Genomic DNA, 15,054 nt, shown 5'->3' on the forward strand with positions numbered 1-15,054 from the left:
GCTAGCCGTGGTACATTACATATATGTATATGTATGTATGTATATCTGTATATATACTTAAGTATATATTTATATACAAGTACAAATTTCTACATACGATATACTATACAAATGTATGTATATATACTAGTCGTTATGTACATAAACAAACCCACAAACAATGACATTATAGTGGCACTATCGCACGAAAAGTCAACTGCAAAGACCCTCCGCCATATCGCTCGAGCTTTATCATTTCTGTTACTCATTGCCGACGATTGCTGCTTGTTCTTGGTTTGACTGACGAGCCTGCTGCGCTAATATTTTGCATTTCCATACAACAAAATTCAGTAGATATTTAGCGGCGCTAACGAACGGTTCATATTTGACGATAATTCAATACAAAAAAAAAAATAAAAGTGAAACTGTAAAAAATATTAAAAAGCGAGAGTTTTGCTATTATTTATAAAACAGAAGCAAAAATTTATTAAAAATCATAATGCAGCAGAATTTTGTATTTTTACTCTTCGCCATCACAGTTTGTTCGAGCGTCGTTTATGGACTACAATTCACCGATTGCGGTAAATATTGATTAAGCAGTAATATAAAAAGCAAAAATTAGTTTAAAACATTTTGATTTTAAAATTGAAAAAAAAAAGTTTATTTTTTTTGTACATGTGGAACGTTCATATACGAAACTCTACAAAATTTGGAATTAATGTTATAAATATAATTAAATACCGTTACAATATTTTTTACGTGAGGTGCCATACATAAGGAATACACGCTTTCTGCAAAAACGCATGATATACACTGTAGAACAGAAAAATAGTTCTGGAAAAAAAAAAAACAATAAACTGTTTGGACCAATTTTAACTGGCACAAAATTAAAAACAATTAGAAATTTCAAAATTAGAAATTTTACTAATTTTATTTGAAATTTCAAAAATAAAAAATGTTACAAATTAATTTTTTTTTGCAAACAAAAACTAGCATGAACTATATTTTTAACCAAAAATATATTGAAATCAACAAATAATACTAATGGTCGAAGTTCAAAAAAATCATACCTATTTTTCTGGTAAATTTAGTAATGGTTACAAAAACTATATAAAATTAAAAGATTTAATTAAAAAGGAGATAAAAAATAAAAAAAAATTAAATGAAAATAATAATAATTAAAATTTTTAAAAATTAATAAAATAAATAAATAAGATAAAAAATATAAGAATAAAATAAATATAATACAAAAAATAAAAAAAAAAAATATAATTGGAAAAAAAAATAGCAATAAAAAAAGATATAAAAATAGATAAGATAAAAAAATAAAAATAAAATAAAGATTTTTTTTTTTAATTTTTTCAATAATTTTTTCTTTATGAAATAATTATTTCTATATCATCATTTCATTTGTATTTGATAATACGTTTCAGTTGCGTTAAATGTGTCATGCAGTTTTCTTTCGCACAATTGCTGATAAGAAGTCAGTTGACAATTGGGACACGATTTAAACCTTTGTCTTGAATATGATTTCTGTTTCGAAAATACTTTATAGGTTAGGTTAGCTTATCTTTAATTCTAAAGAATTTAGTTTTTGCGCACAAAGAGAATATAGACGCTTTGAAGTTTCAAATGGTTGACAGATTAATTGCTTAAAGGATAATTAGAGATTTTATATCTTCTTTATTAAAAAAAGGATACCAAGTTAGAGATCAAAATTACGCTTTATTATTATACTTTATATAAATGCTTATAATTCAGTGCGTAAAATATGAAAATTTAAAAAGAAAATAATTTTTTACAGTTTTTTTAATACACCTATTACCCTGAGCAAAAAATAGTAGGACTTTGTTCATAATTTTTAAATTCTTAATCTTCAAAATCTTTGTCCCCCTTGACCCTAATATTGTGCTAACGTTTTTGCCAATCCTCGAAACAGTTCTTTAAGTCAATTTCTAGAATAGCCTTCAATGCGCGTAGATTCACGTTTAACGTCTTCAATTGACTAAAAATTGTTTCCTCAGAGCGGTCGTTTGAATTTATTAAACAGCCAGAAGGCACACGGATTTAAATCAGGCGATTGCGGCACGATATCTTTCTTAAAACATTAATAAAAAACAAGTAAGGAAGGGCTAAGTTCGGGTGTAACCGAACATTTTATACTCTCGCATGATAAAGTGATAATCGAGAGTTCATTATCCGTCATTTACCTATCATCATTGGTTCCTAATGTATATATTATACAGAGAAGGCATCAGATGGAATTCAAAATAGCGTTATATTGGAAAAAGGCGTGGTTGCAAACCGATTTCACCCATATTTCGTACATGTTATCAGGGTGTTAAGAAAATATTATATACCGAATTTTATTGAAATCGGTAGAGTAGTTCCTGAGATATGGTTTTTGGTCCATAAGTGGGCGACGCCACGCCCATTTTCAATTGTTAAGAAAAATCTGGGTGCAACTTCCTTCTGCCATTTCTTTCGTAAAATTTAGTGTTTCTAGCGTTTTTTGTTAGTCGGTTAACGCGCTTTTAGTGATTTTCAACATAACCTTTGTATGGGAGGTGGGCGTGGTTATTATCCGATTTCTTCCATTTTTGAACTGTATATGAAAATACCTGAAGGAAACGAATCTATAGAATTTGGTTGACATAGCTATAGTAGTTTCCGAGATATGTACAAAAAACTTAGTAGGGGGCGGGGCCACGCCCACTTTTCGAAAGAAATTACGTCCAAATATGCCCCTCCCTAATGCGATCCTTTGTGCTAAATTTCACTTTAATATCTTTATTTATGGCTTAGTTATGACACTTTATAGGTTTTCGGTTTCCGCCATTTTGTGGGCGCGGCAGTGGACCGATTTTGCCCATCTTCGAACTTAACCTTCTTATGGAGCCAAGAAATACGTGTACCAAGTTTCATCATGATATCTCAATTTTTACTCAAGTTACAGCTTGCACGGACGGACGGACGGACGGACAGACGGACGGACGGACGGACGGACAGACGGACGGACGGACAGACAGACATCCGGATTTCAATTCTACTCGTCACCCTGATCACTTTGGTATATATAACCCTATATCTTACTCTTTTAGTTTTAGGACTTACAAACAACCGTTATGTGAACAAAACTATAATACTCTCTTTAGCAACTTTGTTGCGAGAGTATAAAAAAACACACTTCAGAGTTTTTTTTTTGTTGTTGTAAGCACTTTTACATGGTGGTCCGTGCATAATAAATGAAAAAATGATGTAATCATAGATATAAAGATAGCCTTACAGCGACATAAAGGGAGTTCTCTCCAAAAATGCAAATAGTAAAGTGTCATTTTACTTGTTTTTTATTTATTAAGTACAACTTTTTTAGGAAAGAATTGCAATAACAATTAATATTCGTAGTTTAATTGACTATTTAAATTCTATTTAAGTTGAAAATGATTCACACACATAGAATTTTTGTACATTTTTTGTGTTCACCCCCGTTCAAGGAAAGCACAGCTTAATTGAACAATTAATAAAATTGTAAATTCTGAGACCACAACGACAGGTTACACCACATACATACATACGACTATGAGCGAAAAATAGTAAGATTTTGTTCAGAATTTTCTTAATTTATCCCTCAAAATCTAGTACGAAGGCGTCACGGAAGGCATTCTCCGGAATAGCCTTAGAGCCGAGGTGCATGCTGCTTGGATTCCCTCTTCCGTCTCAAAATGCTCGAAAGGTTGTTCACTTTGTCGGGGGATTATACTCGAAGATCCATGACTCGTCACCTGAGATTACGTTATTAAAAAATTGGGGGTCACTTTCACAAATGTTCAAATTTTCTTGGCACACTTTTCTTTACGAGAAAATGAAATCAACGAAAAATTGTTTCTACACTCCAAGAGACTTCTTATCAATGATTTGACGTTTCTTCATAGTCATAAGATATTTGGATATTTTTCCATAATTTTTGAACACCACAATTTTACACAGCATTCCATCAAGCACATTCAAATAACCAACTAAATGGGAGTAGACAGACGTAGATTAGTTTAAAACGAGGTTACTACCTGTGAACCTCTTCACATACATAAGCTCCCGTTCTTGTTTATGAAATTCTAAAAAAATGTTTGTGTGGACAAGAGAGTTAATGCGCTGTTTCGGACTCCAAGATCCGACGACTTCGCCACTACATCCTGTAAGGCTATACTCCGATGCCACTCCCACAAAATGTCAGCAGTGTCAGTTTTCTGTCGATCATTTTGCACGGACAACCCAGTTTGCAGTGCCTTGTTTACTCAGTTTTCAGTTTTACCGAGTTTTTCTTTGACTAGATCCGTTTCAATATGTCTTGTCGATGCCACTTTTTTGACTTAAGTGGTTCACTAATTCATTTCACTTGATATCACTATGACTAAGCACCCACATGAAATGGATTAGATCATATACTGATAGTCTGATTCTTTCCATGTACTCAAGGAGATTAAATATCATAGGACGAGACAGTCTTTAGCGGTGTTTGATCAATTAATTATGATAGCTGCGCTGTAGATTTACCGCCGTACACCGACCAACATCAAACACCTCGGCTTGAGAGATGCTTGAAAACTTCTTCACGGTGGTAGAGAGTACTTCATCATAGAGGCTGAGATGTACTAGTCCTGCATTAATAACTTCTGCTGTTTTCGCGCCGTCCTAGGACCATTAAAGTGGTGTCTTACAGAAATGTTTACTGAAAGCGCAGCTACCCAATCTTTTGCTGCTCTGTATGAACTCTTTATTAAGAGATATTCGATTGGCAGAGACAGAGGATCATTCAGTTGATTTTCTCACTATCATCCTCATGCTCGGAAAGCGGTTTGATCCAAAATGCGACAGGAGCTCAAGAATCACTTTCAACGAAGTAATCGGACACATATTAAATATGTTCGACGGTGTATGTAGAGATTAAATACCACGAACGAAAAAGGATTGATATGGTAACCGTAACCACTTGGGACCTAGGCAATGGTAATGCTTAAGGTATATTTTTGCCATGAAGACAATTTCATAAAATCAATCCGAGTGAACATAAACCTTAAAGAACTTCCACTTGTCGCCTAAAGATCAAATAACAGAGGGGAGCTTACATCTACGTATCTACATATATAACATACAACTTGTATTTATATAATATATCTATATACCTTGTATAATATAAATTTGTACCTATGTATATTCATGAGAATTTTTCCGGTTCTGTTTTGCTTATGTCAAAGATCGTAATTTATTTGTTCACCGTCAGTTGGCTCAATCTGACCGCCTTTTATTCAATTTGTTGCGAATACAAATGCTTTTTCGATTTCCATTACATGAATGAATTCTCTCGCGCTTTGTCATGTTTCCACGTCTTTCATGCGACGATTTTCATTCATAATACGAGTCGTTTGGTCTAAATGGATTTAATTAAATTAAATTAGGTTATACATATGTATGAGACTAGGTGGAATACTCGTATACATATAAGAAGGCTGGTACAGTAATGCCCAGATAAGCGTGTTTACGAAAATCAATTAAAATATATCGCTCTGGAGCTAACGCTCCAACTTCTGGCTGGCGAGTTTCATGGCAACTGATTCGATAAACAACTTTTAGTGAGTTTATGCCAGCTTTGGAGCGGTGAAGTGATGTCACCAGCTCCAAAAGAAACATACCTATGACAGACGGGTGTATCGGAAGCGAAAAATCAGACGGATTCAAGTATCTAGGGCCAGCTTTTTTTTATTTCTTTCGCTCTATATTAATAATTGTTATGTTTATATAATTTCTGTTTCTAAGAACTATTAATAAATTTAATGAAACACAAAATTTTGTTGCCATTTCAGGTTCAAAAACTGGCAGTTTCACCAAGGTCATCATATCGGACTGTGATACCACCAAAAATGAATGTATACTCAAACGCAATACAACGGCTTCGATCACAATTAACTTCGCGCTAAGTAAGTGGATATTTTTTGGAAAACTTATTTTCATAAATAAAAAAAATATTTCTTAAATAATTTTACACCAATAATTATATTATTTCAGACGACAGTACATAGTTTCTTAAGATACTCATATAAATGCTATTTAGTACCCGATATACATATATAGTATAGGGTATAGTTTTAAGAGTATTAGAGATATACAATTTTCTGGGGGGATAACTGCCAAACCAGCTGTCAAAGTGAAGGCATATGTTTGACATTTACTTCCAAAACCCACAAACTGTACACAAAATTTTCACCGCCGCACAATCTTCACTGATAAGGCAAATTTACGGTTGTGTAAGTAAGTAATTGTGAAGTATTTATAATACGAACAGACCTGAAGAAGTTCCCAGGCTCTCTTTCATCCAAAAAACTTTCTTTCTGCTGTGACATACATGCCGACTTCATTATTGCTTCATGCTTTTGTAAAAGTGAGAAAAGAAAAAAACAGTCCCGTAAAAAATAAGCATTGCCGTCAAATGATCCGTGACTTCTTGATTCCATAAAACAATATCAATGTTCTAAGCGCGAAAAGAGTTTAGCAGAATGGTGCAAAAAGTCATCATAGACAGTGGAAAATGCTTTCCGCATCATCATTAGAGCTGTCGTCACCGCTACGTTGTGTGCCACTAGTAGATCACTGAAAACCTCCCATCTAAGGAACCGTCGCCCACCCTGGAACCGCGTTTGCATGACTTCAGTGTCGGCGTTCCATTTTTCTCATTGAGAGATTTACATCTGCACACTTGTGTTCAGGTCCTGCTTTTTTGGCGTATCAAAATTTTTGCGTATGTCTGGACAATCCCCAGTTTTTTTTGCTCTCCAGCATGACACCAATTAAATCGTCCATATTTATTGGGACAACTAGTTCTTCTATGACGTTGCGTGCCTGTTGTAATCGCAAACATTTAAAAAATGTCTGTTCTGCCATGTTTTATGTGACGTCGTTATTTAGGCATGACGGCTCTTCAACTTTATCCATTCTATGAAGGTACTCGTACTTTCTGAAATATCCGTGGTGTTGACTTGTCCATAAGTGTAAATCTCCTAGTCTGGCCGTCCATTTGCCGCGATTCTCATTCTCCCATCTTCATTGCAGTGTGAGTATCGTGTCTTTCTTTATTCCGTCAATTGCGCTCTTGGAATGGAAGCATTACCACATATGACCAATATCGTCATCTGACACAGTTCGATAAGCTGCTGCAACTCTGAGGGTAGCAATGCGCAGCAGTCTGGTCAATAACTTACGTCGGTTTTCCTTTTTTAGCACATCTGCCCAAATCTCTGCTCCGTGTAGTAAGACGCTGATGGTTGTTGACATTAAGATGTTGCCCATTAGTCGGCTAAGATAGGAGGTGATTTTCGCTGCCTTTTCTGCGGAGTGCTGGATTCGTACCCAGAAGGTTAATCTGGGATCCAGTCTTACGCCTAGGTAATTCATAGCTTTTTGTGTCCTTAAAACATCCTTAGTCATTTGCATGTTTATTACGAGAGAAATGTACTTGTTCGTCAGCAGTAGCTCTGCTTTTTCTGTAGCGAGCTGGAGGTTATGTGAATCAAGCCATGTTTGCGTTCGAATCATGACCTGATTCAGCTTTTTTCGGGCTTCCTCTGTGTCTTGGGCTATGATTATATCATCCGCGTAGCCGCTTCAATATGATTCGTCTGGCTTTTCAAGTTTAAGTATTCCGCCATTACTAATATTCCACAGGTCTGGGCTTAAAATGAACCCATATGCTGCTGCTAAACTTTTACACACGTATTGTTTGGACGACTTGACTTTTCCTAATATAGACGACTACTTCCTTTCTGAATATGTCCAGTCAATTATATACGCTAAAAACAAGCGACTATTGACTAGTTGAAAACCGGTACTCGGCAAGTTATTGACAAGACAAGACCGATTTTGTTGGAAAAAGTGGTACAAAATTTAATCGGTGGGATGTACATACGTATGTCCGAAACTGTGTTCAGAAAATATATGATACACAATTTTCTATTTATTTATGAGTTCGGTGAACATTTTTATAGGTATTTAGGAAGATTTTGAGTTACAAAAATACACATGTAAAAAAACTATTTACATTATATAACGAGGTCAAATTTTACAACTTTCCGTTAAAGATAAGACTTTATGGCAAGGGAAAACAATGGATGCCACCTATGACCTCAACGACTTTTCTATTTAGTAAAAAAATTTTTAAATTATTAAATATACATTACGCGGCTGTTTTCACAATACTCGTGCCAAGCACTATCGCAAGATTGCTTCCGTTTAATTTGCAAAATTTCATAAAGCCTGTTTTTAATAGAGATCACTGATAATAGGGGTTTTTAAACTTTTAAAAATAATATACATATAAGCAATTTTGATTATTATTTGCTTTAATCAGCTTTATTATCTTTCGTAATTTGTTTACAGATGAGATTGCATCGAAAATTACAACGGTGGTGCATGGCAAGGTGATGGGTGTCGAGATGCCGTTCCATTTGCAGAATCCCGATGCTTGCGTTGATAGCGGACTTAAATGCCCGCTTGAGAAGGGCGAAACATATGAATATAAAGCCACATTGCCGGTGCTAAAGGCTTATCCCAAGGTTTGTGAGAATACATAAACATATGTATATACATATATATAAAGGGTGTGTTTTAGTGTGTTGGAAGTTGTATTTTATATAAAACGCTGAGAATTTAAAAAAGTTAACAATAATTTGGCGCAAACTTTATGATATGCCCTTAGAAAGAGACTTCGTGCATATGGTCACGGAACTTTCGTCTTATGAAAACTATCCATACAATTTAGGACCAATTTTTCGCTATAACATACCATATCTCAACAGAAACTTGTGGAATAATGACTTCCAACTGTTTAGTTGTAACTGACTGATACGCATAGAATATTGACTGCATGTACTTACCCTAAAAAAGTAGTACAAACACGAGATCTAATTGGGGAATTAAGAGACTCCCAGTAACCATAATTTGGTTCAACAACCAAAAGTTCGTTTGTATACAGTGCGGGTTTCACGAATTCTATGACTTGTTGGCACCATTTAAGGGTAGAATAGATCTTAGATCGCTTTGCAGGCCTCAATGTATTTCAATTCTTTTCTAAAGTAAAGTTGACTTTCTCTGCACCTTTATAAAAGTGTCAATCAGTTTCTTCTTTACTGGCGTAAACACCGCTTACGCGGTTATAGCTGAGTTACAGTCTGTCAAGTAAGAGAGTGGTCGACTTTACCGACAGTTAATGAAAGATTTCGCTCTAATTTTTTCGCGAGCCGATAGAGGGAAGTTTTGTCCTTGATGCAGGTTCAGTTGTCGTTGAACTTTTGAAAGAGAATCACGTTAAACGCCATGAGTGCCAAGTACGCATCGCGCTAGGAGGCTGTGTTCCTTTGCATCCACCCGAAAAGTCCCAAAATGTTGCAATCAGCGCCTGCTAAATATATGAGAAAGTCGAAGGCATTTGCAAAGAAGTGGATATAGCAATATGTCGATAATTTACCAGAACGTGGTTCGATAGGAAAAGTGAACAAAAAAGATGAAAAAATAATAATGAATCTGTTTTCACGGAATCCTGCTTTAACACTGCGGCAAGGACAAGCAAAATTAATGGCAAAAGGTTTAGATATATCCCACGAAACTATCCGAACCCTTCTTCATACTCATGATCGAAAATGGCGCAACACAATGAAAAAGCTTCTGTTGACTGAAAAACTTGTGACAAAGCAACTCGCTTGGGCGCATCAGAATATTGATAGAGATTTTGAAAATGTCATTTTTACAGATGAATGTTCTATATGGGCACGTTTTATCCTCACGCGAGCCTGATCAACTTGTTCAGCGGACCGTAAAACATGGAATAAAGGTGCTTCTTTGAGGCTGCTTCTTAAAGCATGGATTCGGCACTTTGTACCTCTTTACTGACAACCTAAATGCCGAGAAAATGATAAAAATCTACAAAAAGACTTTACTGCTATTTGTCAAACGATGGTTCATCAGAAAAAATGAAGATTGGATTCTGCAGGAGAACAACGATCCTAAATACCGCAGCAAGCTCTATACTCAGTGGAAAACTCAATCTGGCATCGTTACATTGGATTGGCCGTCGCAGTCGCCCGATGCAAACCCTATTGAAAATGTGTGGGCATATATTAAACAGAAGCTTCGTGGAAGACGCACATACACTTTGAAGGAGCTGTCTTAAGAAATTCGTCGGATCTGGAGATCCTTGCCACTACAATACGCCGTCAAATTAGTAGAAAGCATGCCTCGGAGATGCCAGGCAGTTATCGACGCTGGTGGTGACTGGACACATTATTGACCAAATAGCATCATTGTATGTAATGTGTACAATGTATGTATATATAAATATGAAAGTTTCATAAAATAATTTTTTTTATAAATTATCCCCACCACGCTCTTACTTGATAGACTGTATCTGGTATCTGCATTGATTAGCCAAAGCCACAATCTCCGACTAATTTTTTTTAGACCGGGCAAAATTTAGTTCTTTATAGAAAATTTTTCTTTTGTGAAGGTTGTTATAGCTTCGGTGCAACCGAAGTTAACGTTTTTCATTGTCTTTATAAAAATACGACCAAATATAGGGTGATTTTTTAAGAGCTTGATAACTTTAAAAAAAAAAAAACGCATAAAATTTGCAAAATCTCATCGGTTCTTTATTTGAAACGTTAGATTGGTTCATGACATTTACTTTTTAAAGATAATTTCATTTAAATGTTGACCGCGGCTGCGTCTTAGGTGGTCCATTCGGAAAGTCCAATTTTGGGCAACTTTTTCGAGCATTTCGGCCGGAATAGCCCGAATTTCTTCGGAAATGTTGTCTTCCAAAGCTGGAATAGTTGCTGGCTTATTTCTGTAGACTTTAGACTTGACGTAGCCCCACAAAAAATAGTCTAAAGGCGTTAAATCGCATGATCTTGGTGGCCAACTTACGGGTCCATTTCTTGAGATGAATTGTTGTCCGAAGTTTTCCCTCAAAATGGCCATAGAATCGCGAGCTGTGTGGCATGTAGCGCCATCTTGTTGAAACCACATGTCAACCAAGTTCAGTTCTTCCATTTTTGGCAACAAAAAGTTTGTTAGCATCGAACGATAGCGATCGCCATTCACCGTAACGTTGCGTCCAACAGCATCTTTGAAAAAATACGGTCCAATGATTCCACCAGCGTACAAACCACACCAAACAGTGCATTTTTCGGGATGCATGGGCAGTTCTTGAACGGCTTCTGGTTGCTCTTCACCCCAAATGCGGCAATTTTGCTTATTTACGTAGCCATTCAACCAGAAATGAGCCTCATCGCTGAACAAAATTTGTCGAACAAACACATTTCGAACCGAACACTGATTTTGGTAATAAAATTCAATGATTTGCAAGCGTTGCTCGTTAGTAAGTCTATTCATGATGAAATGTCAAAGCATACTGAGCATCTTTCTCTTTGACACCATGTCTGAAATCCCACGTGATCTGTCAAATACTAATGCATGAAAATCCTAACCTCAAAAAATTACATTTTTTACATTTTCTTTTGAGTAATTTTCTTCATTTAATTTACAGGTAAATGTACTTGTTAAATGGGAATTGCAGGACCAGAACAGCGAGGACATCATTTGTGTACAAATACCGGCTAAAATACAATAAATATGTATAGCTAAAATATAGTTAAATATGAAAAAAACAAAAACGTGTCCAGTATGTTAAGCAACTGTACATTTGACAAGTTGGAAAACGTAATAAATAAATAAAACATTTATATATGTATGAATATATAATAACGTGAGTGTTTTAATGAAAGAAATAATATATAAATATAGATGAAACTTACCCGCTCTCCACAAGGATTTTTAGCTAGAACTATTATTTTGAGATTTACAGCACTGCTAGATGGTTGAGAGTGAATAAAAGCTACTGAAATTCCAATTTAACTTATTAATTTTTTGTAGTTGTAAGTTGTTGTAATGTACCAATAGTTTTGATGGCCTATATTTTAGGGCATTGGAGACCATTTTTTTTTTGCTCTCCTAGCACCTGCATTAAACACTTTCATTACTTTCAGAGCTGGACCATTCATCGGTGTGTAGCTACTGTATTTTGAGTTCCTGAACTGTATATTCGCATGATTCGGCGAATGACACGCGTGATAGTTTGCACCAAGGCCTGAATTGAAGCGGTATTGTCCGCATAGACTTCAGACTTTACATATCTCCACACGAAAAAATCCAACGGTGTGATATCACACGATCTTGGTTTCAATCGACTGCCCCAAAGCGTCAAATTATCTGCTCCCCGAAGTGTTGTCTCAACAAATCCATTGATTGATGCAATGTGTGGGAGGTGGCGCTGTCTTGTTGAAACCAAATATCGCCAAGATTACGAGCTTCGATTTCAGGCATAAAATATTCAATTATCATGCCGTGCGAACGTTGCCATTGACGTTCTCACCGGCATCATTTTTGAAGAAATGTGGACCGATTATTCCAACAGCGCACAAACCACACCTAACCGTTGTGTTTTCTGGATTAATTGCAGCTCTTGAGTCTCTTCAGGTTGCTCTTCGCCCAAAATCATACCCACACAGCCAGAAATGGGGCTCAGCGCTGAACAAAATTTGGCTCGAAAACGTCGGATCTTCTTGGAATCATTAAAGAGCTCATAGAGCCTGAGTTTTTGAGTTATGAATCTGAAATTTTGCACACATTATTTTTTACCAAGCAGCTTGCTTATTTGAGGAATAGCCAACGTCGGACCACTCTAGCATATATGTAGTAGCTGCCATACAAACTAACCAATCCAAATCAAGTTTTTTAATAGAAAACTTTTACATTTGGCCATATGTTGAGTAGTCGAAAAAGTCTTTTCGTATATTGTCAATAGATGTCGTTGCAGTCGTACGAGTATATCTCTAGTGCTAACAATCGCATAGTGTCATAGCGTATAGTGTTAGAAAGGTGAGATTTTAAACTTCATTTGACCAAAAATTAAAAAAAAAATAAAATTCGGGGAAGTTGGAGAAAAGTTACAGCTGTTCAAAAATGAGTGAAGATAATGAAGAAATTCGCAATATTTTGAAATTTTTGTATAAAAAAGGGAAGAAGCCACCAATGAAATCTGTGAAGTTTACGGAGACGATGCTGTATCAGTTCGTGTAGCACAATGGTTCGCTCGGTTCCGTTCTGGAAATTTCGATTTACACTGACAAAAGTTTTACCCTGATGGAATAATGTCTCTAGCGGAAAAATGGCAAAAAGTGGTCGACCAAAATGGTACATATTTCTTTATTTATTTAGAAGTTTGATTAGATATACGAAAATACTTTTTCGACAACCCAATATCTTCACGAAATTTGGCATCATTATTTTCAAAACGACGCCATAATCACCAAACATTTTATTCAGATTGGTTCACTATAGCATTTATGTAGCTTCTATATAAACTGAACAATCAGGATAACGATCTTTTTATACCCTTTATGCTGTAAGAAATGTACCTGTGCAGGGTATTATAGCTTCGGTGCAGCCTTTCTTGTTTTAATTTCTTTTGACTGCCGAGTGATGTCCGTTATAGACAAAAAAAAACTCCATTCCGGGAAGTTGAAGAAAAGTTACAGCTGTTCAAAAATGAGTGAAGGTAATAAAGAAATTCGCCATATTTTGAAATTTTTGTATAAAAAAGGGAAGAAGCCACCAATGAAATTTGTGACGTTTACGGAGACGATGCTGTATTAGTTCGTGTAGCACAATGGTTCGCTCGGTTCCGTTCTGGAAATTTCGATATACACTGACGAAAGTTTTACACTGATGGATTAATGTCTCTAGTGGAAAAATGGCAAGAAGTGGTCGACCAAAATGATGCATATTTGTTTTTTTATTATAATAAATATAAAAAAGTAGAAGTTTGATTAGAAATACGAAAATACTTTTTCGACGACCCAATATCTTCACGAAATTTGGCATGATTATTTTCAAGACGACGCCATAATCTCCAAACATATTGTTCAGATTGGTTCACTATAGCATATATGTAGCTTCTATATAAACTGAACAATCAGGATAACGATCTTTTTATACCCTTTATGCTGTAAGAAATGTACCTGTGCAGGGTATTATAGCTTCAGTGCAGCCTTTCTTGTTTTAATTTTTTTTGTCTGCCGAGGGATGTCCGTTATAGATAAAAAAAAATTCCATTCCGCGCGTTTGATGACACTTCAGCCCACGACGACTGATTAAACACCAGTATATTATATGTGAAGGGCCATTTTACATTTGCTATATAAAGGATGAGGATACAAAAATCAGTTGATTGCTTTAGTTTTAAAAATATGCACTCGTTTTGTCGATAATTTTATACAAATACGAGTACTGTCATCGAAATCGCTTTAAATTTTATAAAATAATCATCAAAGCGTCGGCAAATAGATAGGTTATATACATATGTATGTAATAATAGTTATTTATATATAAATAAACTTTATTTTCTGACATAAATGTTGTAAATTTACATATATGTATATACAAACGTACAAAATACTTGTTAGTGCTATTTGAAATATAAATATTTAGTGTAAATTTCTTATTTTATGTTGTATTTACTAAGTTACTCTTATAAATTACCATTAGATATTTGCGCCAAACTTATTATTTGACTTGCATACATATGTGTGTATAGTTTTTAAATAAATTAATTGAGAAAAACTATTTAAAACAATAACCAAATAAATTAAATTAATTTAAAGGAATATTTAAGCGATTTACCGAAAAAAATTCGAGCATTCCTTTTACTAAGAAATTCACATGTACTTACATATGTATGTATGTATTATATACATATACATGTAGGTAAGATGGCCACTTTAAGCTCAAGAAACACTTGTATAACATGGGTCTAGCTTCTTGTGCAAATTGGCGGTTCTGCGACATGGAGCCTGAAACTCCAGAACACCAACTGATTGACTGCATAACAGTCTGGAGACGCAGGATAAAGGCATTTGGATCCATGATTCAAATAGGGATTACATCGCCTCACTAGCACCTAGCTGTATATTAGAA

At 35.2% G+C, this 15,054-nt stretch overlaps 1 protein-coding gene across 1 annotated transcript; it reads left to right on the top strand.

Annotated features, from left to right (window-relative positions):
• The first annotated feature begins 264 nt into the window (after window positions 1–264).
• Window positions 265–11,784, top strand: LOC105228597 (NPC intracellular cholesterol transporter 2 homolog a). Its single transcript, XM_049454961.1, has 4 exons — window positions 265–560; window positions 5,838–5,951; window positions 8,404–8,579; window positions 11,567–11,784. The coding sequence occupies exons 1-4, from the start codon at window positions 479–481 to the stop codon at window positions 11,648–11,650; spliced, it is 456 nt and encodes a 151-aa protein (XP_049310918.1). The 5' UTR covers window positions 265–478; the 3' UTR covers window positions 11,651–11,784.
• The last annotated feature ends 3,270 nt before the right edge of the window (window positions 11,785–15,054 follow it).

This window comes from Bactrocera dorsalis, chromosome 4 (assembly GCF_023373825.1).
Source record: "Bactrocera dorsalis isolate Fly_Bdor chromosome 4, ASM2337382v1, whole genome shotgun sequence".
Taxonomy (NCBI): Eukaryota; Metazoa; Arthropoda; class Insecta; order Diptera; family Tephritidae; genus Bactrocera; species Bactrocera dorsalis.